The 21693-nt window shown below is 62.0% G+C and overlaps 1 protein-coding gene across 1 annotated transcript in view; it reads right to left on the bottom strand.

Moving 5' to 3' along the window:
• Positions 1-21693, bottom strand: part of RNF213 (ring finger protein 213) — a 75231-nt gene that overhangs the window by 6607 nt on the left and 46931 nt on the right. Inside the window, exons 37-61 of the mRNA XM_081108996.1 lie at positions 21498-21643; positions 19535-19695; positions 18346-18549; positions 17879-18060; positions 17228-17348; positions 15809-15909; positions 15520-15702; positions 14222-14391; positions 13492-13591; positions 12330-12441; positions 11743-11956; positions 11410-11600; positions 10481-10603; positions 9621-9731; positions 9116-9358; positions 7948-8029; positions 6650-6684; positions 6056-6154; positions 5271-5326; positions 4726-4885; positions 3852-4032; positions 3141-3232; positions 2104-2355; positions 840-972; positions 490-573 (exon numbers count right to left, since the gene is read on the bottom strand). Coding sequence (XP_080965122.1) covers positions 490-573; positions 840-972; positions 2104-2355; positions 3141-3232; positions 3852-4032; positions 4726-4885; positions 5271-5326; positions 6056-6154; positions 6650-6684; positions 7948-8029; positions 9116-9358; positions 9621-9731; positions 10481-10603; positions 11410-11600; positions 11743-11956; positions 12330-12441; positions 13492-13591; positions 14222-14391; positions 15520-15702; positions 15809-15909; positions 17228-17348; positions 17879-18060; positions 18346-18549; positions 19535-19695; positions 21498-21643 — 3536 coding nt within the window. The remainder of the gene's footprint in view (positions 1-489; positions 574-839; positions 973-2103; positions 2356-3140; positions 3233-3851; positions 4033-4725; positions 4886-5270; positions 5327-6055; positions 6155-6649; positions 6685-7947; positions 8030-9115; positions 9359-9620; positions 9732-10480; positions 10604-11409; positions 11601-11742; positions 11957-12329; positions 12442-13491; positions 13592-14221; positions 14392-15519; positions 15703-15808; positions 15910-17227; positions 17349-17878; positions 18061-18345; positions 18550-19534; positions 19696-21497; positions 21644-21693) is intronic.

Below are 21693 nucleotides of genomic sequence, written 5' to 3'. Positions count from 1 at the left end.
CTGCACACCCCCTACTAGGGATTGAGCCCACAACCCAGGCATGTGCCCTTGACAGGAATCAAACCTGGGACCCTTCAGTCCACAGGCTGATGCTCTATCCACTGAACTACACCAGGTAGGGCTATTATATTTTTTATTGATTTCAGAGAGGAAGGAAGAGGGGGAGAAAGAAACATCAATGCTGAGAGGGAGTCATGGATCTGCTGCTTCCTGCACGCCCCCTACTGGGGATCAAGCCCACAACCTGGGCATGTGCCCTGACCAGGGATCAAACCATGACCTCCTGGTTCATAGGTAGATGCTCAACCATGAAGCCATGCCAGCCAGCCTGAGGGCGGATCTTCACGGCCGTGTACTTCCACTGTCCCAGACCCCTCCACCCACAGGCGCAGGCGGCACAGTGCTGTGCGGTGAGGGGACTGGAGGCAGGGCCGCAAGGATGGGGGGACGGGGCCTCCTGTGCCTGCCACGTGGAAGGCGCGCACTCACCCTGGGTCTCCAGCGACCTCCGCAGCTTGTTCCACGTGGACAGGAACAGCGTGACCCGGCTGCGGAGCAGCTGCTTCAGGCCTCCTGCCGAACACGCCATGTAGGTCAGACTCACCAGGCCGCCCCGCCCCCCGCCCCCCCAGCCCAACGCAGCCTCAGCGCCATGGGAGCGCCCTGGCCGAGTGCTGGGAGCCGAGCGAGGCGGCCACCAAGCCTCCACCGTGTCTGGGTTCACGGCAGCCCCATCCTCGCGTGGCGGCCCCGAGGGCCTGCCCTCCCCTGCCCCCAGCTGGAGTGACCCTTGAGCCACCAAACAGGCGTCCTGACCTCCTGTGACGGCCGAGTCCTACCTGAGCCGTGGCTGTCAATGAAGCCGCGGATGGACTGGAACTCAGCTTCTGGAACATTCTGGAACCATTTCACCAGATCTCTCTGCAGGGCCAGGATCTCAGGCAAGAACTTCACGAGTCTCAGCTCTGCCTCCTGGGGAGGGAAGGCCATCCGTCCATCTCTCACCGGCCAAGAAAGTGCCACGGGGGGCGGGGGGGCGGGGCCACAGGGCGGCTCGGTGGGGGCTGGCTCAGGGCCCTGTTGGTATTTCCCTCCGGCCAACGTGGCTTTGGTTGTTGTTAATCTCACCGGAGGACATTGTTCCGTTGATTTTTATTTTTGCTTTTAATTCTTAAATGTTTTTATTAATTTCAGAAAGGAATAGGGAGAGAAAGAAACATTAATGATGAGAGAGAACCACTGATGGGCTGCCTCCTGCACGCCCCACACTGGGGATCGAACTCAAAACCCACCATGTGCCCTGGCCGGGAATTGAACCCGTGACCTCCTGGTTCATAGATTGACATTCAACCCGAGCCCGCCGGCAGGGCTCCATTGGTTTTTAGAGAGCGGGGAAGGCAGGGGGGGAGGGAGGGGGAGAAAATAAGCCCCTCGATATGAGAGACAATTGTTTCACAGCCCCCCTCCCCAGCTGCAGACAGTGGGGGGGAACCTCCTGGGAGTAGGTGCCCACGGCCGCTCAGGGAAGAGCAAGCTGCTCTGGGCAGGCCGGGGCGAGGGGCTGGGGCGAGGGGGCCGGGGCGGGGGGGCCGGGGCGGGGGGGGGGGCAGGGCGAGGGGCCAGGGCAAGGGGCCGGGCCGGGGGCCGGGGCGGGGGGGGCCGGGGCGGGGGGCTGGGGCGGGGGGCCGGGGCGGAGTGGGGGGGCCGGGGCGGGGGGCCGGGGCAGGGGGGGTGGCCGGGCCAGGGCGGGGGGCTGGAGCGGGGAGTGGGGGCCGGGGCGGGGTGGGGCCGGGGTGGGGGGGGGCCGGGGCGGGGGGCCGGGGCGGGGGGGGGGCCGGGGCAGGGGGGGGCCGGGGCGGAGTGGGGGGGCCGGGGCGGGGGGCCGGGGCAGTGGGGGGCCGGGGCGGGGGGCCGGGGCAGGGGGTTGGGGCGGGGGGCCGGGGCGGAGTGGGGGGGCCGGGGCGGGGGGCCGGGGCAAGGGGGGTGGCCGGGCCGGGGCGGGGGGCCGGGGCGGGGGGCCTGGCCGGGGGGGGCTGGGGCGGGGGGCTGGGGCAGGGGGCCAGGCCAGGGGGGGGGGCCGGGGCGGGCTCCCGCCGGGCGCACCTTCTGCAGGAACCTCCAGAGCACAGGCAGGCTCTCCCGGCCGTTCTTCTGCTCCACCAGGTGCCGCAGGTGCTCCACGGTGACGCGGGCGCGGCAGCTCCACACCCGGGAGCAGTGCAGCGCGCTGGCCCGGGGCAGGCGGCGCAGGAAGGCGGCCGGGTCCCCCAGCACGATCCTGGCCACCGGGTCGGAGCTGATGCGCTCGTCCCGGCTGATGCGATCGTTCACCTCCAGGAGGGTTTTGTCCAGACGCTGGGGGCACACGACAGGGCGCTGGGTGTGAGGGCCACCGCGGGCGCTGGGGGCGCCTGGGGCCAGGCCCTGGACAACCAGGGCGTCTGGACTGCTCATTTCACTTGTTTGTTTGGGAATCCTCACCCGAGGGTACGTTTTCCCATTGAAAGTGGGAGGGAGGGGGAGAGAGAGGGAAACATCGATGTGAGAGAGACATCGATTGGTTGCCTCCTGTGGAGCTCGGACCAGGGTCTGGGATCAAGCCTGCCACCGAGGTCCGTGCCCTTGACCGGAATGGAACCTGGGACCCTTCAGTCCAGGGGCTGATGCTCTATCCACTGAGCCACACCGGCCGGGGCCTACCGCTCATTTTACACGTCACCAAACAGCCACGCTGCTTTCACACTAACTCTGTAGGTCATGGCGCCCCGATGGCATGAGGCTCAGGCCCGCATCCCCTCCCGCCCTGCTGCTCGCTGACGCTCTTTTCTGCTGCTCCTGGCACCCTGGTCTGACCGAGGAGCAGCTGCTGACCTACGGCTACGGGGCACGGGTGGGTCTGTGTGGGCCTCTCTCCCACCATCTGCTGAGAAATGACACGGAGAGCAACCCGGGCTCCAGCCGCTCCTCTGCCTGCTCCCGTGCCCCCCGGGGCAGCGCTCAGGACGGCAGCGGGGGGCCTGGGCCGGCACAGCTGGTCCGAGCGTGGCCCAGGGCTCCGGAGCCTTTGCTAAGGCGCATGGGCCGAGCCCCAGCGGCTGCCAGGATGAACCCCGCCCCCCGTGGCTGCTGCCCCCACTCGCCTCCAGTTCAGGCAGCAGGAGGGCCTGCAGGAGCTTCTCCCAGGAGTTTCTCTTCTGCTTGGTTGACAAGACGGCATCGAAGCTGAAAGACCCTACGAGAAACGCGTGTGGGTCCCCGGGCACTGGACACAGCCGCCCCCACAGTGAGCACTGGTCAGCGTCCAACCGAACCGGCGTCCCCTTTTTAGGGAAAGGGAGTGGGTATCTTCCAAATCAACCCGAGGATTTAAAAATGGCTCCTGCCGCCCGGCCGGTGTGGCTCAGGGGCCGAGTGTCGACCTCTGAACCAGGAGGTCACAGGTCGATTCCCGGTCAGGGCACAGGCCCACGTTGCAGGCTCGATCCCCCGACGGGAGGCAGCCGATCCGTGATTCTCTCTCATCACTGATGTTTCCATCTCTCCCTCCCTCTCCCTGCCTCTCTGACATCAATAAAAGTATATTTTAAAAATGTCTCCTGCTGCCCCGCTCCCACATTCCCTGTGAAGATGCTCCAACCTCCGACAGTGGAGACGGCAAAGCCGCCCGCACCCTCTGCGCACCCAGCGGGGAGCTTGGAGGGGACAGACGGGCAGGCACACGGTCCTGTCTGCCGGCCGGGGCACCGCACCCATCGCCACCCGTCTGTCCCCGGGCCCCATGCTCTGCGGCTGTGCCCGGAACCCCCACGCCTAACCCCACCCCCACCCCCACGGGCGCCCTCGCCCCTCACCCTGGCCGGAGAGGGGGTGCTGCTCCCGGAGCAGCACGCATAGCACCAGGTGCACCACCTGGGCCGTGTCGTCCGCGCTCTTGCCCAGCGTCCGCATCAGCTGCTGCAGGTCCCGCTGGATGTGCTGCTGCAGGAAGGCGCCCGGGTCCCGCACTGCGGGCTTGATGATGCCGCTCAGCGCCTGGGCGGGTGGGGACAGTGCGTCAGATGGGCCCAGCCGCGTGGGGACTCTCACAGCAGAGGCAGAGGCAGAGCGGAGGAGCCCAGAGGGGCCTCGGGATCGTGGGAGGGAAACAGGGCTCCTGGGAGCCCGGAGCCCGGCTCTCCGCTTTTGTGGTTCAGGAACCCAGAGGGAAGGCTGCTCTGCCCGAGCCACGGCCCTGACACGGGAAGACCGCTGAGTGCGGCAGCCTCTCCACGCCCAGGTGTGGACCAAGTCGGGCATTGAAAACGGACTTGACAGCCCGGCCAGTGTGGCTCAGTGGTTGAGCATCGACCTATGAACCAGGAGGTCAGGGTTTGATTCCCGGTCAGGGCATGTACCGGGTTGCAGGCTGGATCCCCAAGGCGGGGGGTCTGGGGGGGGGGGGCGGCGCATGCAGGAGGCAGCCACTCTAGAATTCTCTCTTGTCAGTGATGTCTCTCTCTCTCCCTGAAACCAAAAAAATATAAAAAACTAAATTGGACTTGTTAAAGGCGGTGGACACTCCTCCATCCCGCCCGGTGCTGCGTGAGGGGAGTGGGGGGTAACCTTTGTGTTACTTGGGGGCCTCGGTGGGAAGACGAATCTGAAACCCACAGGAGGGGGGGCCCTGGGAGACAGCCCGGCGCCCACGCTCAGTGGCAGGACACAGCTGGGCAGCCCTGCGCGTACCTGGGGGCTGAGGGCCGCTCCCCAAAGCATCGCCAGGTGAGTGAGGAGCCGGGCGAGAAGGAAGGCCGCAGGGGACAGGTCTCGGTCAGAGGCCACGGCCTCGTCCCCGGGGGGCGGGCTTCCCAGCACGTGGCCCGTCTGCGTTCTGTCTGCCTCGTTTCTGGAAAGAGCAGGAGAGGCCAGGTGAGGGCGAAGGTCATCTCTTCCCAGATGGGGGCACACCCAGGTCCCGGGGGCCCAAAGGCCAGGCTCCCATTTGGGGGGAAAATAACATTAAAAGCACTTTTCCTTCAGAGCCTTGGCAATCTTCCCAAGAGTCTTTTTTTCTTCTTTGTTTAAATATATTTTTATTGATTTCAGAGAGGAAAGGAGAGGGAGAGAGAGAAAAGCAATGAGAGAGAATCATTAATCGGCTGCCTCCTGCACGCCCCCCACTGGGGATCAAGCCACATCGGCTGGGCCAGAGCCTTTTTCTTTCTAGAACCACCCTCCTGGCTGAGCCGGGACCCACAGCTTCTCCGGGAAAAGTGGCTGGAGGATGCGGCATTCGCTGCCGTCCCCGGGCCACGGGCAGGATGGCCGGCCGGACCTGCTTCTCCCGCTGCAATCCCGGGGGGACAGAAGGCTCAGGACAGCCAGCTTCTGGGGCAGCTGACATCGACCCGGGACACGGGCACAGTGGCCTCCTTTTCCCAAATCAACGACTGGGACCAGGGTCAGGCGAAGGAGCCCCAGCCACGCCCAGGGGGCAGGTGCGACCTGAGGGACATGTCCAGTGGCCAAAATACAGGTGCCCCCACAAATGTACACACACTTTACCCGGAAGCTGGGTGGTGTTTCTTTCCTTTCAGATTTGACCCATTGGAATGAGCAATTACTCAAAGTGGGCGTTGACCTATGACCCAGGAGGTCACGGTTCCATTCCTGCTCAGGGCACATGCCCAGGTTGTGGGCTGGACCTCCACTAGAGGGCGTGCAGCAGGCAGCCGATCCATGACTCTCTCATCACTGATGTTTCTCTCTCTCTCCTTCTCCCTTCCTCTCTAAAGTCAATAAAAGTATATTTAAAAAATTATTCAAAGTGTGTACGCATTTTTGAGGGACATATAATAGTAATTATTCCTGTGAATGCCCATTGGTGGTTCTAGGACATTCTGATGGTTTGTGGCCAATGGCAGCTCTGGCACGTCCACGTGGTACAACCACAGGACCGTGGCCTGACGCCCAGCCGGGCACTGACCCATGTTTCACGTTCAGTGCCAGCTGATTGGGTGGGAGAGAAACAGCCCTCGGCCGGGGGAGGGGTGAGCAGGAGAAGGGAACGCCTTACGCACTGGACAACCGTGAATCCTCGGCTGGGCTTGTGGTCCTGCCCTCCTACGGGCTCACCGCAGTCGACGCAGACGCTCTGCTGCATGGGCAGGCCGCACTGCGGAGAGGGGGCGTCAGCTCAGGGAGCGGTGCCACGGGAGGGGGCGGTGCGGACAGGGCGACTCAGCACCGGGGGCCGAGAGCTACAAGTCTCTCTCTCCTCCTCCCGGCCCCCTCTCTGCCGGTCCCGGGTCCCTGAGCCCACGCTGAGGGCCACGGAGGTGGCTGGTGGTGGTTCCTAACCACAGCCATGCTGTTGCCCAGGGACCGTGGCATCTCTGGGTGCTGCACTGAGGAGACGGGGTGCTCCTGGCAGCTGGCCAGGGCCAGGGATGCTGCCCAGGACAGGCCCCCCATAAAGACGTCTGCAAGTTGCCGAGCTGGAGCCCGGCTGGACACCCTGAGCTCCATGCGGATGTTTGTGAGCGGCTGGGACAGCCCTCAGAGGCGCCTGTTCCCCTGGGAAGCCAAGACACCCCGCTCCTCCATGTCCCCAGACCCAAAGGAACATGCCTTTTGAGCCCCCAAACCCTGTCCCAACACCCAGACTCACCTCCCCGACAGCGCACGGGTGGCCTCTGGGACAGGCTGTGGGAAGAAGAGCAGAGTCTGTGTTGGCAAGCGAGGTTTCCCCGCTGACCCGCGTGGTGCACAGGGAGGCTAACCGTCCTCCCGGCCTGACCCCCGCAGGAGGGCGGGCATGTGGGCCGCGTGGGGAAGCTGCTCGGAGCGGAATTCTCAGGAGCAGGAGACAGCGACTCCACGCCGAGCCAGGGCCGCTCGGGAGGCCGGTGGCCGGCGCTTCCCACGCGGCTGATCTCTCTGAGCCCGTTCTCTGCCCTGAGCATGCTTTCTACCAGCTTGGGAACTAGTTTAAAGGCATCAGTCACTCAGCCCAGTGGTTGAGCGTCGACCTATGAACCTGGAGGTCAGGGTTTGATTCCCGGTCAGGGCACAGGGCACAAGCCCGGGTTGCCGGCTCCATCCCCAGTGTGGGGCATGCAGGAGGCGGCCGATCCATGACTCTCTCTCATCACTGATGTTTCTGTCTCTCTCTCCCTTCCGCTCTGAAATCAATAAACATACATTTTAAAAAAATACATAAAAGGTGTCGAGAGCACCTGGGAAAGGCCCCTGAGCTGACTGTCGTCTGAATCCAGTGGCGCCTGGCAGAGCCGTGCCTGGAAACAGGCCTTGCCAGAGGCAGGTGTGTTGTCAGTCTGACCTTTAGCTCAGGCGCCAGGGGCGGTTCATTAAGTTCAGCCAGGCGCCAGGAACGGACGCAGTTATCCAGGCCCAGCCTCAAGAATGAAGAATTACAGCTGGATCCTTAACCATGATTTCACATAATTTCCTTTGTCTTAAACTCTAGTGACACTTCCTGGAATCTTTCTGTATAAAATAATGATGCCGGGCCGGCTCTGGGCCCGTCTCTCCGTCAGAGGACGGCTGTCCCCCGGCCCAGCTTTTCCCTCTGTCTCTGTGCCGGTCTCTTTCTTTCATTTTCTCAATCCCCAGCTGCCCCTACTCAGGACTCCTGTCTGCTCTCTAGCCGCGCGGGATGCGGTAAAAGAGAGAAAATACTTATAAAAAGGGTTATTTACTCAGGACCCTGCAGGCTGTATGTAAAGTCACGGGCTCTCCTGTCCTGTCTCCATTTCATTTTCCAAAAGTACTGTCTGAGGGCCCGACGCCGGGCTGCGCTGTGGCCGAGCCTCGGGCGCGGCTCCCAGCCCCCTGCTCCCAGGCGACAAGATCTGGGGGCACCGACCCCATGGGCCCCGGCTCAGCCCGCGAGCGGCTCACGTGGCACCGGGAGGCTGGTCCGAGCGCGGAGGGCGGGACACTCACCGTACCAGCGGACGGCTTGCAGCCCTGGCCAGCCCCGGGCCTGCGCCAGCATGTCCTCGGGCATCGTCGGGAGGAACGCCCTCTGAAACGCGAAGAGGCAGCGCCGGCTTCAGACGCGCAGGAGCCCGGCTTCCCCTCACTTGGGCCCCAGGCGCTGTCTGTGCGGAAATGTAACAGCTCTCGCCCTGGCCGGTTTTGCTCAGTGGGTAGAGCGTCGGCCTGTGGACTGAAGGGTCCTGGGTTTGATTCCTCGTCAGGGCACATGCCTCGAACCCCAGTAGGGGGTGTACAGGAGGCAGCCGATCAATGATTCTCTCTCATCATTGATGTTTCTTTTTTAAAATAAAGTTTTATTTATTTATTATTATTACTTTTAAAACCTCACCCAAGGATATTTTTCCATTGATTTTTAGAAGGAGTGGAAGAGAGAGGGAAAGACAGAGAGAAACATCGATGTGAAAAAAACATATTGATTGGTTCCCTCCTGCACGTGCCCCAACCAGGGCCCAGGCCAGGGAGAGCCTGCAACCAAGGTACGTGCCCTTGACTGGACGCGAACCCGGGACCCTTCAGTCTACAGGCCAACTCTCTATCCACTGAGCCACACCGGCCAGGGCAGCGGTCGCCAACTGTTCAGATCTCATGGACCACCGGTTGGCAACCGCTGGGCTAGGGCATCATGGATGTTTCTCTCCCCCTCCCTTCCTCTCTGAAAGCAATAAAAATATATTAGAGCCCTGGCCGGTGTTGCTCAGTGGATAGAGTATCGGCCTGCAGACTGAAAAGTCCTGGGTTTGATTCCAGTCAAGGGCACATGCCCAGGCTGTGGGCTCGATTCCCAGTAGGAGGGTGCCGGAGGCAGCCAATCAATGATTCTCTCTCATCTTTGATGTTTCTCTCTCTCTCTCTCTGTTCCTCTCTGAAATCAATAAAGATATATTTAGAAATATATATAAATGTTAAAGAGAAAAAGAGAAACATAACAGCTCTCCATGGCAACAGAGGGCAAGGCCTGATTCTCCCCACATGTGGGCGCAGGGATGGGGCGAGACGCAGGCCGGCGGGGACCAAGGACACAGGTGGGCTCAGCTGTCCCTGCACAGACAGTGTGCGTGGGGTCTGCGTGGCAGCCCCGTGGACCCAGCCGCGCGGCCGGGGGCAGTCTTACCGCCATGGTGGCCGGGGAGAAGGCCAAGTTCCTCAGGGGCTCCAAGATCCCGTGCTGCCCGCAGAGGAGGGTGACGGCGGCGTGGACGGCCAGCTCGGTCACCGTGCCCGCCAGGCCGCCGTCTCCAGGCCCCGCCGTCCTCAGCAGCGGCAGAGCGTTGGTCACTAGGGCTGTGGCGAGCTCTCTCGCGTCCGGGGACAGGGTCTGGCTTTCTTCGATGAACTTGCACAGGGCGTTGCATTGCTGATGGGAGAACGGGGTTCACCGTTAAACACGAGGAGGAGCAGGCCGTGTGCCCCAGGGTTGCTCTGCAGACATGCGCCATGTTCACAGCAGACACCTACCGGCCGTCCCGGGACACAGGGCTCAGTCCCAGCGTTGGGGGGGGAGAAGGGGGCTGCTGTCCACTGTGCCACCTGACCAGGGCTGTGTCTGTGACGCTGACTCTGTTCAGGGGTCCCCTCCGAACCCTGGGACGGCGCCCCGCCCCGAGGCTGGCACTCACCTCCGGCTTGGGGTGCAGGTGGGCGCTGCGGGACCGGTACAGCACGGCCACCTCGCGGAAGAGCGCCAGCAGCAGGTACGCGGCCTGGTGAGTCTGGGAGCCCCTGCAGGCCTGGGGCGAGGAGGGCAGGGAGGTTGGGCAGCGCGGTCAGCCCACCCCCGGGCCCCCGCCCATGAGGGGCAGGGAGACTCCCCAAGACCCTGCAGCCTGCACCCGAGAGGTCACCTCAGAGCGACAGCACCCAGGCCGCGAGCTCTGTCAGCCACTAAGCTCCCTGCGCATGTGCCAGAGGCCTCGTGATGGAACCATCGCCATCATCCCCCTTCTCCCAACGTCATGGTCCCCAAAACTTGCCCTGAGCCTAGGAAGGGCCGCCTCTGTCCCTGCACGACGCCGGGGTGCACGGGGCCCACAGAGGAAGCCCAGAGCACGTTAAAGACCAGATTCCAGCCTGGCCGGCGCGGCTCAGTGGTTGAGTGTCAACCTATGAACCAGGAGGTCACGGTTTGATTCCCGGTCAGGGCACAGGCCCGGGTTGTGGGTTCCATCCCCAGTGTGGGGTGTGCAGGAGGCAGCCCATCAATGATTCTCTCTCCTTAATGTTTCTATCTCTCTCTCCCTCTCCCTTCCTCCCTGAAATCAATAAACATATTAAAATAAAAAAAAATATATACAAAGACGAGATTCCAAACACCCGGCATGGCTCTTACCATAAGCAGGGAGGGCCACGGCCGCCCATAGTCAGCACCCGCAGGCCTGACTCCTCGCAGACGCCATCCCCCCGTCCCCCCACCCCCATCCAACACACACCCTCCCCTGCCTCGTCCCACGTAACCCAGGACAGGGCGTGCGCATCCCACCTCCAGGGCGGCCGCGATGGCCGGGGGCTTGCACTCCAGGACGGCCTTGCCCACTGCGTCGCGGACGGCCTTGTACTCCAGCCCGTGCACCAGGTAGCGGTCCATCTGGCCCGGAAGGTCCTCCTGCAACCCCCGGAGCACAGGGTTTGCCATGGTGAGGGCAGAGGGGGCGGGGGGAGGTTTAGCAGAGAACCATGTGTGTAGGTACGAAAGCAGGTCATCATTGCAGGCTCAGGGGCTCAGACCTGGGGTTCCGGGTTGGCGCCAGGCAGGCACTGCAGGGCTGGGTGCACAGAGGCAGGGGGTGCGGGGGGCCTGGGTGCACGGAGGGGGGTGTGGGGGGAGGAAGCGACGCCCACCCTGCAGCGCTGCCTGCCCCACTCACAGCAGCACCAGAGAGGGGACGTCCCGTCAGCCCGGGCTCCAGGTGACAGTAGGAACAGCCAGGGTGCTAGTGCCACTTAACCAGGGACAGCGAGAGCGTGTCCGTTTCTACCCACGGGGACTGGACCACGGGGAGGCCCCGAGGCCCACGTGGCTTCTGGCTCTGACCAAGGGCAGAGAGGCCTCGCCCCACGAGCACAGGAACGTCGCTGCCCTGGAGGCAGTGCCACGGAGCCTTCTCCGCTCTCCCCGGGCGCTCCGTCCATACCCCCACCTGAGGACATCTCCCCGCTGATTTTCAGAGAGTGAGAGGAGGGAGGGGGGGAGAGAGAAACGTCCATGTGCCTAACGCAGCTTGGCGGGAGGGTGGCGAGCCGCTCGCGTGCGCATGTCCTTTCTCTCCTTCGGCTGCTGAAGGTCACGGCCGGCGGAGGGGGTCCCTGGGGCACAGAGACCCTGGCCCGGCAGACGCAGGCCTTTCCCTGAGGGTGGGGGGCGGGCGGGAGGGACAGGTGCCCGCAGGTGTGGCGCCACCCGCTCCTCACCTGCTGCACCAGGACCTCCGGGGGGAACACCCACTGGGCAGGGTGGCCGGGCCGCAGGAGGCTCTGCACAAACTCCATGCCCCGGCGGCTGGCGAGCCTGCGCACCAGGTACACGCGGTGCCAGTCGTTCCCGCTCTGCGTGCAGAAGCGCTCCACCTGCCGCAGGAACTGCCGCCGCTCCTCGGCCGGCTCTGCGGGTCACGGAGAGCGCGGTCGGCGCCGGGCTGAGGGCATCGCGGCCCGTCCTCAGCCCGGGCAGACCCCCGAGGGCCTGGGCCCCGGCTGCCTAGTCCTGGGGTTTCTGAGCCGCGGGAGCAAGGACGGGGGACTTGCCTGAGCCTCCCTGCAGCTCGGAGAGGACCTCGCAGGCCCGGTCCAGGCAGAGGCGGATCTGGGCCGTCTCCTGCAGGCACTCCACGGAGGCCTCCGGGGCGGGGTCCCCGCGGCGCCCCCTGAGCAGACACGCCCCGAGGAACTGGCCCTCCTCCCGGAGGCACGTGGCCTCGTCCCGGGCGGGGAGCGCGCTGTTCCTCTCGTGGATCGAATCCTAGGGCGGACGGGAAAGGCAGTGTTCTTGTCGTTTCCTACACTGTAACGGTCACTCGAGGGTGTTTCCCGTCGATTTCCAGAGGGTGAAAGGGGGGGAGGAGGGGCACAGGGAGGGGGAGAGAAACATCGATGTGAGAGAGACATCGATGGGTTGCCTCCTGTACACGCCCCGACCAGGGCTGGCGATCAAAGCTGCAACCCAGGCCCATGCCCTTGACCAGAATCGAACCATGACCCTTGGGTGCCCGGACTCCAACCATTGAGCACACCGGCCAGGGCTCGGAACCCGTTTGCTCATGTCACCGACGGGAAACGGTATTCGGAGGTTTTCGGCAGCTGGGGTCCCAGCATGAGGCGCGGCCGCAGCTCACCTCCAGGCAGCTGCTGAACAGCACGTACAGCTCCGTCCTGTCCTGGGCCAGGAACGGCTTCCGCTCCAGCAGCGACAGGTAGTCCTGGATGTAGTCCTTCACCTCAGGGAAGCTGCGGAGAGAGCGCCCGCTCACCGCAGGCCCCCAATTCAAAGAGGGACAGCGAGGGGGGTCCCGGTCACCTTCCTACTTCTCTCTCTCCCCCCCCCTCTCTCTCTCCCTCTCTCTCTGTCTCCCTCTCTCTCTCTCTCTCTCTCTCTCTCTCCCCCCCCCCCCCCCTCTCTCTCTCTCCCTCTCCCTCTCTCTCTCTCTCTGTCTCCCACACACACAGTGCAGACAGCCTGGCCGGCGCGGCTCAGGGGTTGAGCCTCCTCCTGTGAACCAGGGGGTCACAGTTCCGTTCCCAGTCAGGGCACATGCCGGGTTCCGGGCTCCATCCCCGGGTGGGGGTGGGGGGGGCGGGGCGTGCAGGAGGCAGCGGGTCTATGGTTCTCTCTCATCATTGATGTTTTCCTCTCTCTCGCCCTCTCCTTCCCTCTCTGAAATTAGTCAATCAATATATATGTATATACATGTAGATGCGTGTGTGTGTGTGTGTGTGTGTATGAAATTAATGAAAACAAAAACCGAGCACTCTGGCACCCTGCAGGCCTCTGTAATTGATAGAGTCCCAGGCTTGTAGGAGCTGAAACAAAGCTAGAGAGACAGCGGGGGGGGGGGTCCCCAGTTGTCTCCCTAAACACCACACACCTGGGCCGGGAGCAGACGCAGGCCCCTGACTCAGGACACCCCCTGGGTCGGGTTGCCCGGCCTCCCTCCCCGCCCCACCTTTCTGGTCCCCAGCAAGGCCTTGTGGCTGTGCTGGCCGCTCTGCCATGCGTCGTGCGTGAGAACGGACAATACACGCCTGACGCAGAGAGGACAGGCTCTGTCAGCGCAGGAGCCTCGCCAATAGGGACTGGTCCTCGGGGACACTGGGCACAGGGCGAGAGCCACGGTGGGAGGAGAGGGGAGGAGGAGGGGAGGAGGAGGGGGAAGAGGGAGGGGGAGGAGAGAAAGAGGGGGAGGAGGAGGGGAGGAGGAGGGGATGGAGGGGGAGGAGGGGAGAAGAAGAGGAGGAGGAAGGGGAGGAGACGCGCGGGCTGCTGGCCGCTGCACTGACCTGTACTTCAGGAGCAGCTTCAGGACCACCGAGCGGATGACGGGCGTCTTGTCCACGACGTCGTCAAACGGGGACAGGGACTTGGTGTGTTCACGGTGCGCTGAGCCAGAGAGACGGGCGGGAGGAGGGCTGTGAGGCACGCAGGTGGGGACGCCCGGCAACGGGCTGTACAGCCTCCCTCGGTCTGGCCCTGCCACGGCACTAGGGGCGAGTTAATTCAATGTTTGACCAAATACAGTAGGTTCCTGTTTAAGTGGATAATTTTTAAATATGTTTTCATTGATTTCAGAGGGGGAGAGAGAGAAACATCAGTGATGAGGGAGAATCATGGATCAGCTGCCGGGACTGGAACCGTGGCCTGGCTCACAGGCGGGGCTAATGGATCGCTGTGTGTGGCCCACGAATGACGCTATAAATATCCAAACGGGCCCTGGGCCGTAGGGCTCAGTGCTTCAGCGCTGGCCTGTGGACTGACGGGTCCCAGGTTCAATTCCCATCAGGGCACAGGCCCGGGTTGCGGGCTCCATCCCCAGTAGGGGGCGTGCAGGAGGCAGTTGATCAATGATTGTTTCTCATCATTGATGTTTCTCTCTCCCTTCCTCTCTGAAATCAATAAAAAATATTTTAAAAAAATGAATGAAAATAAAATAAATATACAAACGGCCCTTGGCAGAACCTCCCTTTCCCCCACACCCCCACACATCCCCGCCTGCGGACAGGAAGCGCATACTCTGGGGCGCGTCTCGGAGCAGCCTCTTTTCCACGAAGAGCAGGGCCAGCAGCGCCTGGACCACGTCCTTGCTCGGCGGGCAGTTGTCCTTGAAGCACAGGGTGGACACCAGGTCCACGAAGAAGCTGGTGCACAGGCGGCGGAAACGGGCGTGCTGCTCGATGGCGCCCCTTGGGGACGGGAGACCTCGGTCAGAGGCTGGAGGACGGCCAGGTTCCCTCCTCGCACCTCGTGAGGGATGCGGGCGGCATGCTGTTTATTAATACGGAGACGCGAGTGTCCCCTCACACCGACTGGAGCCGGCCCGGAAAGGTGCTCTCGGCTCTTCCCGGGGACAGAGCGTCCGGACCAGCCGGCCACACAACTAACATCCTACTGCAGTGATGGCGAACCTTTTGAGCTCGGCGTGTCAGCATTTTGAAAAACCCTAACTTAACTCTGGTGCCGTGTCACATATAGAAATTTTTTGATATTTGCAACCACAGTAAAACAAAGTTATATTTTTGATATTTATTGTATATATCTAAATACCATTTAACAAAGAAAAATGAACCAAAAAAATAAGTTCGCGTGTCACCTCTGACACGTGTGTCATAGGTTCGCCATCACTGCCCTACTGTGCCCCAGAGTCCCAGGCGTGCACCCCCGGGTGGGGGGCAGGACGCCAAGCCCTCCCTCTAAGCCCTCCCTTGGGGCGAGTGGGCGAGGCCCCGCCAACCCCCGGACTTCCAACGCCTGCCCGCAGCCACCTGGCAGGCTCCCCTCAGGCCGGGCGCCGGACGGGATGAACCCCCGCATCGCGGCCTCTCTGGACGCTGCCTGCGACCTGACTTCCTGGGTTTTCTCCTGACGTCACCGACCCCCCCTCTTCAGCGTGTGTGTTGGGGAGACGGTGATTCCGAGACACCAGGCACTAGAAGGGCCCATCTCCCCGGCAGCCCCCACCCCGTGCCTGAGGCGAGTGGACTGCTGGTTCGGGTGCAGTATCAGCAACAGAGGAGGAAAGGCTTTCTTGAGAGAAAAGGGTGTTTTCCTGTTGTTCATTCTCACCCGAGAATGTTTTCCATTGATTTTTAGGGAACGTGGGAGAGAGAGGGAGAGACAGACAGAAACATTCATGGGAGAGATACACGTCGATGGGTTGCCTCCTGCGTGGGCCCTGACCAGGGCCCGGGCCAGGGAAGAGCCTGCCACCGAGGTCCATGCCCTTGACCAGAATCCAACCCGGGACCCTGTGGTCTGCAGGCCGACACTCTATCCACTGAGCCACACTGGCCAGGGCCGGGCAAGTGTTTTACCTCGTCTCCTGGGAAACCGTGGGGGAGAAGCCGTCGGGCAGCTCCGTCAGGCACAGGGGGCAGGCCATCTGCCCAGCGGTGAGCCACTGCCGGACGCAGTCCAGGCAGAACACGTGGTCGCAGGGCAGGCAGACGGGGCTGCGCGGGTCGCCCAGGCAGACGTGGCACGGCTGGATTCCGAACCTGGGACCCAGGGCGGCGGTGAGCGCTGGCTCGGAGGTGCCGGCGGGGGGACGCTAGGAACCCAGAGGGTCCGACTTCCCTCCCTCGGGGCCGCCGGGGAGCTCACCGGCTGAACATCCTGCTGGCCCGGTCCTTACACTCACAGAGCGTGGCCATCACCGCCGAGAACGGGCGGAGGGTCTTGATGTCCGAGTTCCCCTGCAGACACTGGAGGAGGGCGGGTCAGCCAGGCCAGGCGCCGATGCCCACCCTGCGGAGGCCCCGAGTGTGTGTGCGCGCGTGTGTGTGAGTGTGTGTGTGTGTGTGTGCGCGTGTGTGTGTGCGTGTGTGTGTGCGTGTGTGTGTGTGCGCGCGCGCACTCGTCGCTATCCCGAATGCTCCTGGTGTTGGTGCTGCTTTTGGGAGAGGGACGCATGCTTTTTAATTCTCACCCCAGGCTTTTTCCATTGATTTTTCAGACAGAGTGGAGGGGAGGGAGGAGGGGGGAGGGAGAGAAACATTGATGTGAGGGAGACACATGGATTGGCTGCCTCTCACACACGGCCTGACCAGGGTCGAGGATTGAACCCCTAACTGAGGTATGTGCCCTTGACTAGAATCAAACTCCAGACCCTCTGGTCCATGGGCCATGCTCCAACCACTGGGAAAAACTGGCCAGAGCATCTATCTATTTATCTATCTATCAATCAATCATCGACCTATCTATCTATCTATAATATCAGAGAGGAAGGGAGAGAAAGAAACATCCATGATGAGAGAGAATCACTAACCAGCTGCCTCCTGCACGCCCCACACTGGGGATGGAGCCCACAACTCGGGCCTGTGCCCTGAACGGGAATCGAACCGTGACCTCCCGGTTCATAGGTGGACGCTCAGCCCCTGAGCCACGCGGGCCGGGCTCCTCTTCCTGTTTTTAAGGTCTAACCCCTCCTCCCACCACGAGAGATTTCAACCTTTAAATGATAGTGTAAGGACCGCTGTGCATCTACCGGCCGGCCCGAGGACACCGGCGTGGGAGGTCGCTTTAGAGACCGTGTCACGGGTCCAGCTGCAGTGCCGGGGAGGGCGGGACCCCGCGGTGCAGAAAGGCCTGTGACCTTCGGGTGGAAACATCGTGCCCCTCCACATGCACGCCCTCCTCCCTCCTCCAGGCGCTGCCCGGCTCCATGACAGCTGCCCCCGTCCCTGTTCTCTGCTCTTGGCTTCTAGAATGTTCCCGATTTTTGGCAAGTGGAGGGGGGGCTGGTGTGCGGCCCTGGGGGCCCGGGCGGAGCCCCGCCTCCCCTTTCTCGGCGTGGTGGCTTCCATGCCGGGATCCGCTCGGACCGCACTGAGGACAGGGCCCAGGACCCAGCAGTGACCACGCCAAGCCCGCTGGCCTGTGTGGGGAGGTGGCTGCCCTTTGCACTTTAGACGGCCTTACGGCGCTGACAGGCACACAGCGCCCTGCAGACAAGCGGAGGCCATGCCGCGGTCACTCCCGCTGGACACGGGACCCTGCCCGCCCGCAGCGCCGAGCGCTCACCTTGTCCAGAGCGAAGACGCAGCCGGTCACCAGCGCGCGCAGCTCGGGCGAGTGGTCCTCCACCCCCAGGAGCACGTGCTCCACGAAGAGCGCCACGGAGAAGATGCGCATCCACGGGCCCCTGTCAGGAGGGGGTGCTCAGCGCTGCCCAAGGAGCCCGACGCCAGGAGGGGCACTGAGTGGGGATGGCCACGGACTGGGTGTGGGCGGAGGGAGACTGGGGGAGGGTGGGGATGTGGGGGACAAGGCAGGAGGGAGGGAGACCAGGGGAGGGGGTGCGTGGGGAGGGGACGGGGGCAGGCGGAGGCGGGCCAGAGCGCACCCTGTGCTGTGGGCCGACCTCCACTGTGTTGGTCTCCCCCTGGGCCCCGTGGGGATGTATGTCGCGTGGCACATGCTGGGCCAGCCTGTGTCTGGTGAGTCCCGCTGTGCCCACGCCCATAAGCCCAGCACAGGACTGTGCCCCCCACCCTGTCGTCCTGCGTGGGGTCCTTTCCAGGTGCCTGTGGCCACAGCGGTCCTGCCCGCCTCTCTTCCCTGTGGTATTCTCTCCTCCCTGGGGTCTCCCACGCAGCGTGCAGCCCGGCGTGGCGGAGGAAGGGGGTCCCCACACGCCGGGTCCCTGCTCCTCCTTCCACCGAACCCGCTCACCTGACCTCGTGGATGAGGCCACCGGCCCTGCCCGCCGGGCCCTGCACGTAGCCCTCAGAGCAGAGCAGCTCCAGGGGCACCGCCAGGCTCTTCACCGCCCGCAGCCACGCCTGGGGGCTGGGCTTCAGGAGGTCCCTGGTCAGCAGCTCGGTGCAGGCCATGGCAGCCCAGGCGTCCAAGGTCTGCGGGGCAAGCGGGGCCTCAGCCGCTGTCCAGCCCCTTCGCGGCTCTAGGTCCCACCCGGCTCTAGGTCCCACCCGGCTCTAGGTCCCACGCTCCGAGGCCCGGGGGCCGGCGTCCTCGCTGTCCCGGACGCCGTGGGCACGTGCTGGATGTGTCTTCACATCTGAGAGGCCGCACGCACGCGTCCCGCCCCGCCCTGCCCACAGGAGCCTCGCTGGAGCTTTTGGAGCCCTGCTCTCCCTCCCCCTCAGGCCGAGCGCTCTCTGCCCCCTTAGGGGCCCTACCATCTCGGGCCCGGCCAGGTTCTGGCTCCGGGCGGCTGTGGCCAGGCTGTCTAGAACTGGGGGGTGGACGGTCAGGATCCTGGAGAAATTCTGGAGCCGGACCCTGAAGTGCTGGTAGGCGCGGTGCACCCACGGGAGGGAGGGCTCCTCGGGGCTGCCGGCCCTCAGCTGCTGGACGCAGGACCACAGGGCCGTCTGCAGGAGCTGGGGAGACAGGCCTTCAGGTGTGCCTCTGCATCACACACACACAGTCACACACAGTTACACACACAGGGCACACACAGTTACACACACAGTTACACACACAGGGCACACACAGTTACACACACACAGTTACACACACAGGACACACACACAGTTACACACACAGTTACACACACACAGTTACACACACACAGTTACACACACAGGACACACACACAGTTACACACACAGGACACATACAGTCACACACACAGTCACACACACAGTTACACAGGACACACACAGTTACACACTCAGGGCACACACAGTTACACACACAGTCACACACACACAGGACACAGTTACACACAGTCACACACAGTCACACACACACAGGACACACACAGTTACACACACACAGGACACACACATACAGTTACACAGAGACACACATGGACACACTTTATTTTATTTAAATATATTTTTATTGATTTCAGAGAGGAAAGGAGAGAGAAACATCAATGATGAGAGAGAATCATTGATTGGCTGCCTCCTGCACGCTCCACACTTGATCAAGCCTGCAACCTGGGCCTGTGCCCTGACCGGGAACTGAATCCTGACCTCCTGGTTCATGGGTCAACGCTCAACCACTGAGCAACACTAGCCAGGCATAACTTTCATTTTTAAATGTAAGAGGATTTCCTATTGATTCCTAAGAATACTTTATTAATTAATCATATTGGTCATATGTGTTCCTCAAATACATCCCTTTCCTTTTCGATGCACTGAGGTTTAAAAGAAGTCCCATCTTTCCACGGACATTCCTGTTGTTATTATTACCCCGTAATGGCTGTTACATGTTTACTTACCTTCTTTGAGAGACACTAAGCATTGAGAAGCAGCAGTTCCAGGGGCTGAGGGGCGGGGGTTGGCTGTGTGGCACCCCCGGGGCCCTAGACCACAGCCCCGTGTCCGCAGCCGGGTGTGGCCCAGTGCCCGCACTCACCTCCAGTTCTGGCCACGTGGACACCCGCATGGTGAGGAGCAGGAAGTCCCTCAGGTAGGACCGCAGCAGCTCCTGCCGCTCCTCCGCACGCAGCCGGGCCAGGAAGCAGCCCAGCGGGGTCTGCGGGAAGATCTCCTCCAGCTTCGCCGCCGGCCCCGGTCCTGCGGGGGGGCCCAGAGCAGCGGGGTGAGGGGAGGCGGGGTGAGGGCCAGGCCACGCTCCCCTTCCCTCTGCTTGGGGCATGGCCTCTGGGGTGGGCCCACCAATCCATGACAATCTCTTAATTTTTTAACAAATATATTTTTACTGATTTCAGAGAGGAAGGGAGAGGGGGAGAGAGAGCGAAACACTAATGATGAGCGAGAATCATGGACCAGCTGCCTCCTGCACGCCCCCCACTGGGGACAGAGCCCACAACCCGGGCCTGTGCCCTGACCGGGAATGAAACTGTGACCTCCTGGGTCATAGGTGGATGCTCAGCCCCTGAGCCACGCCGGCTGGGCTCTCTCACCATTGATGTTTCTCTCTCCCTCCCTCTCCCTTCCTCTCTCTGAAATCAAGGTGGCCTGCTCCCGGCACAGCAGTGGGAGGGGCGTGTCCCCAAAACAGAGACCTTCTCCTTCCTGCTTCCCGTTTGCTCAGCAAGAGTGGCAGGTGCTTACTCAGAAAGTAACCTCATCTTCAAGTGTCTCAGCTTGCATTTTGTTTGTTTTGTTTTTGTTAATCCTCATCTGAGGATATTTTTAAAGCGAGGGGAAGGGATGGAGAGATAGGTAGAGAGACAGAGAAACATCCATGTGAGAGAGTCACATCCATTGGTTGCCTCCCACAGGCCCAACAGGGGCCAGGGATCGGCCTGCAGCTGAGGTACGTGCCCTTGACCAGGAATTGAACCCGAGACCCTTCATTCCATGGACTGTGCTCTAATCACTGAGCAACCAGCCAGGGCTCAATCTGTATTTCTTATTTGCTTATTTATTTGTTTATTCTTAATCCTCACCTGAAGATATTTTTCCGTTGATTTTAGGGAGGGTGGAAGAGAGAGAGAAAGACAGAGAGAAACATCGATTGGTTGCCTCCTGCAGGAGCCCCGACCAGGGCCTGGGCCGGGGAGGAGCCTGCAACTCAGGTACGTGCCCTTGACCGGAATCGAACCTGGGACCCTTTGGTCTGCAGGCCAACACTCTACCCACTGAGCCAAACCAGCTAGGGCTTGATCTGTATTTCTTAAAGGCAGTACTTTTACGTCAACTTTGAAAAGATTATTTTAGCCTGGCTGGTGTGGCTGGTGGTTGAGCATAGACCTATGAATCAGGAGGCCACGGAAGGATTCCCGGACAGGGCACATGCCCGGGTTGTGGGCTCAATCCCTAGCGTGGGGCTTGCAGGAGGCAGCTTTCCATGATTCTCTTCATGGATGTTTCTATCTCTCCCTCCCTCTCCCTTCCTCTCTGAAATCAATAAAAACATATATTTAAAAAGAAAAAGGAAAGAGAAGATCAGGTCATTAAGAGGAGAATCCTGCCCTGACTGGTTTGGCTCAGTAGATAGAACGTTGACCTGCAGACTGAAAGGTCCCAGGTTCGATTCTGGTCAAGGGCATGTACCTTGGTTGCGGGCACATTCCCAATGGGGGGTGTGTAGGAGGCAGCTGATCGATGTTTCTTTCTCATCGATGTTTCTAACTCTCTATTCCTCCCCCTTCCTCTCTGTAAAAAAATCAATAAAATATATTAAACAAACAAACAAAAAAGAGAATCCTGGTTTTCCTGGAACGCTGACGGCCGACCACTCGGTGTGTGACAGCACAGCCTGGCGCCGGGGGCGCAGGAGGCACCCAGACAGCCGGCCCGATGCAGGCCCTGTGCTCGCGTGGCCGCTGACCCTCCCGAGCCCTGGCCCTCGCCGGGAAGTCATGTGAGGACGGAGCGGGCTCGCCTGCTGCCCCACCAGCCCCGGGCACCTGCGGGCTCCGAGATGTACTGCGCCTGCACCCACAGCTCCTCCACGTAGTCGCGGATCCGCCAGCTGAACGGGACGGCGCCGCAGACCTCCCCCGGGCGGTGCGTGTGGCTCTGCACCAGGATGTGGGCCATGTCGCTGTTGGACCTGCAGTCAGCATGTGAGACGGCGCTGAGACGCCGACAGGAGCCACCCCG

This window comes from Myotis nattereri (assembly GCF_964212035.1).
Source record: "Myotis nattereri genome assembly, chromosome: 16".
Classification (NCBI taxonomy): Eukaryota; Metazoa; Chordata; class Mammalia; order Chiroptera; family Vespertilionidae; genus Myotis; species Myotis nattereri.
The sequence above is the reverse complement of the archived record's forward strand: the minus strand, read 5'-3'. Positions and strand labels throughout refer to the sequence as shown.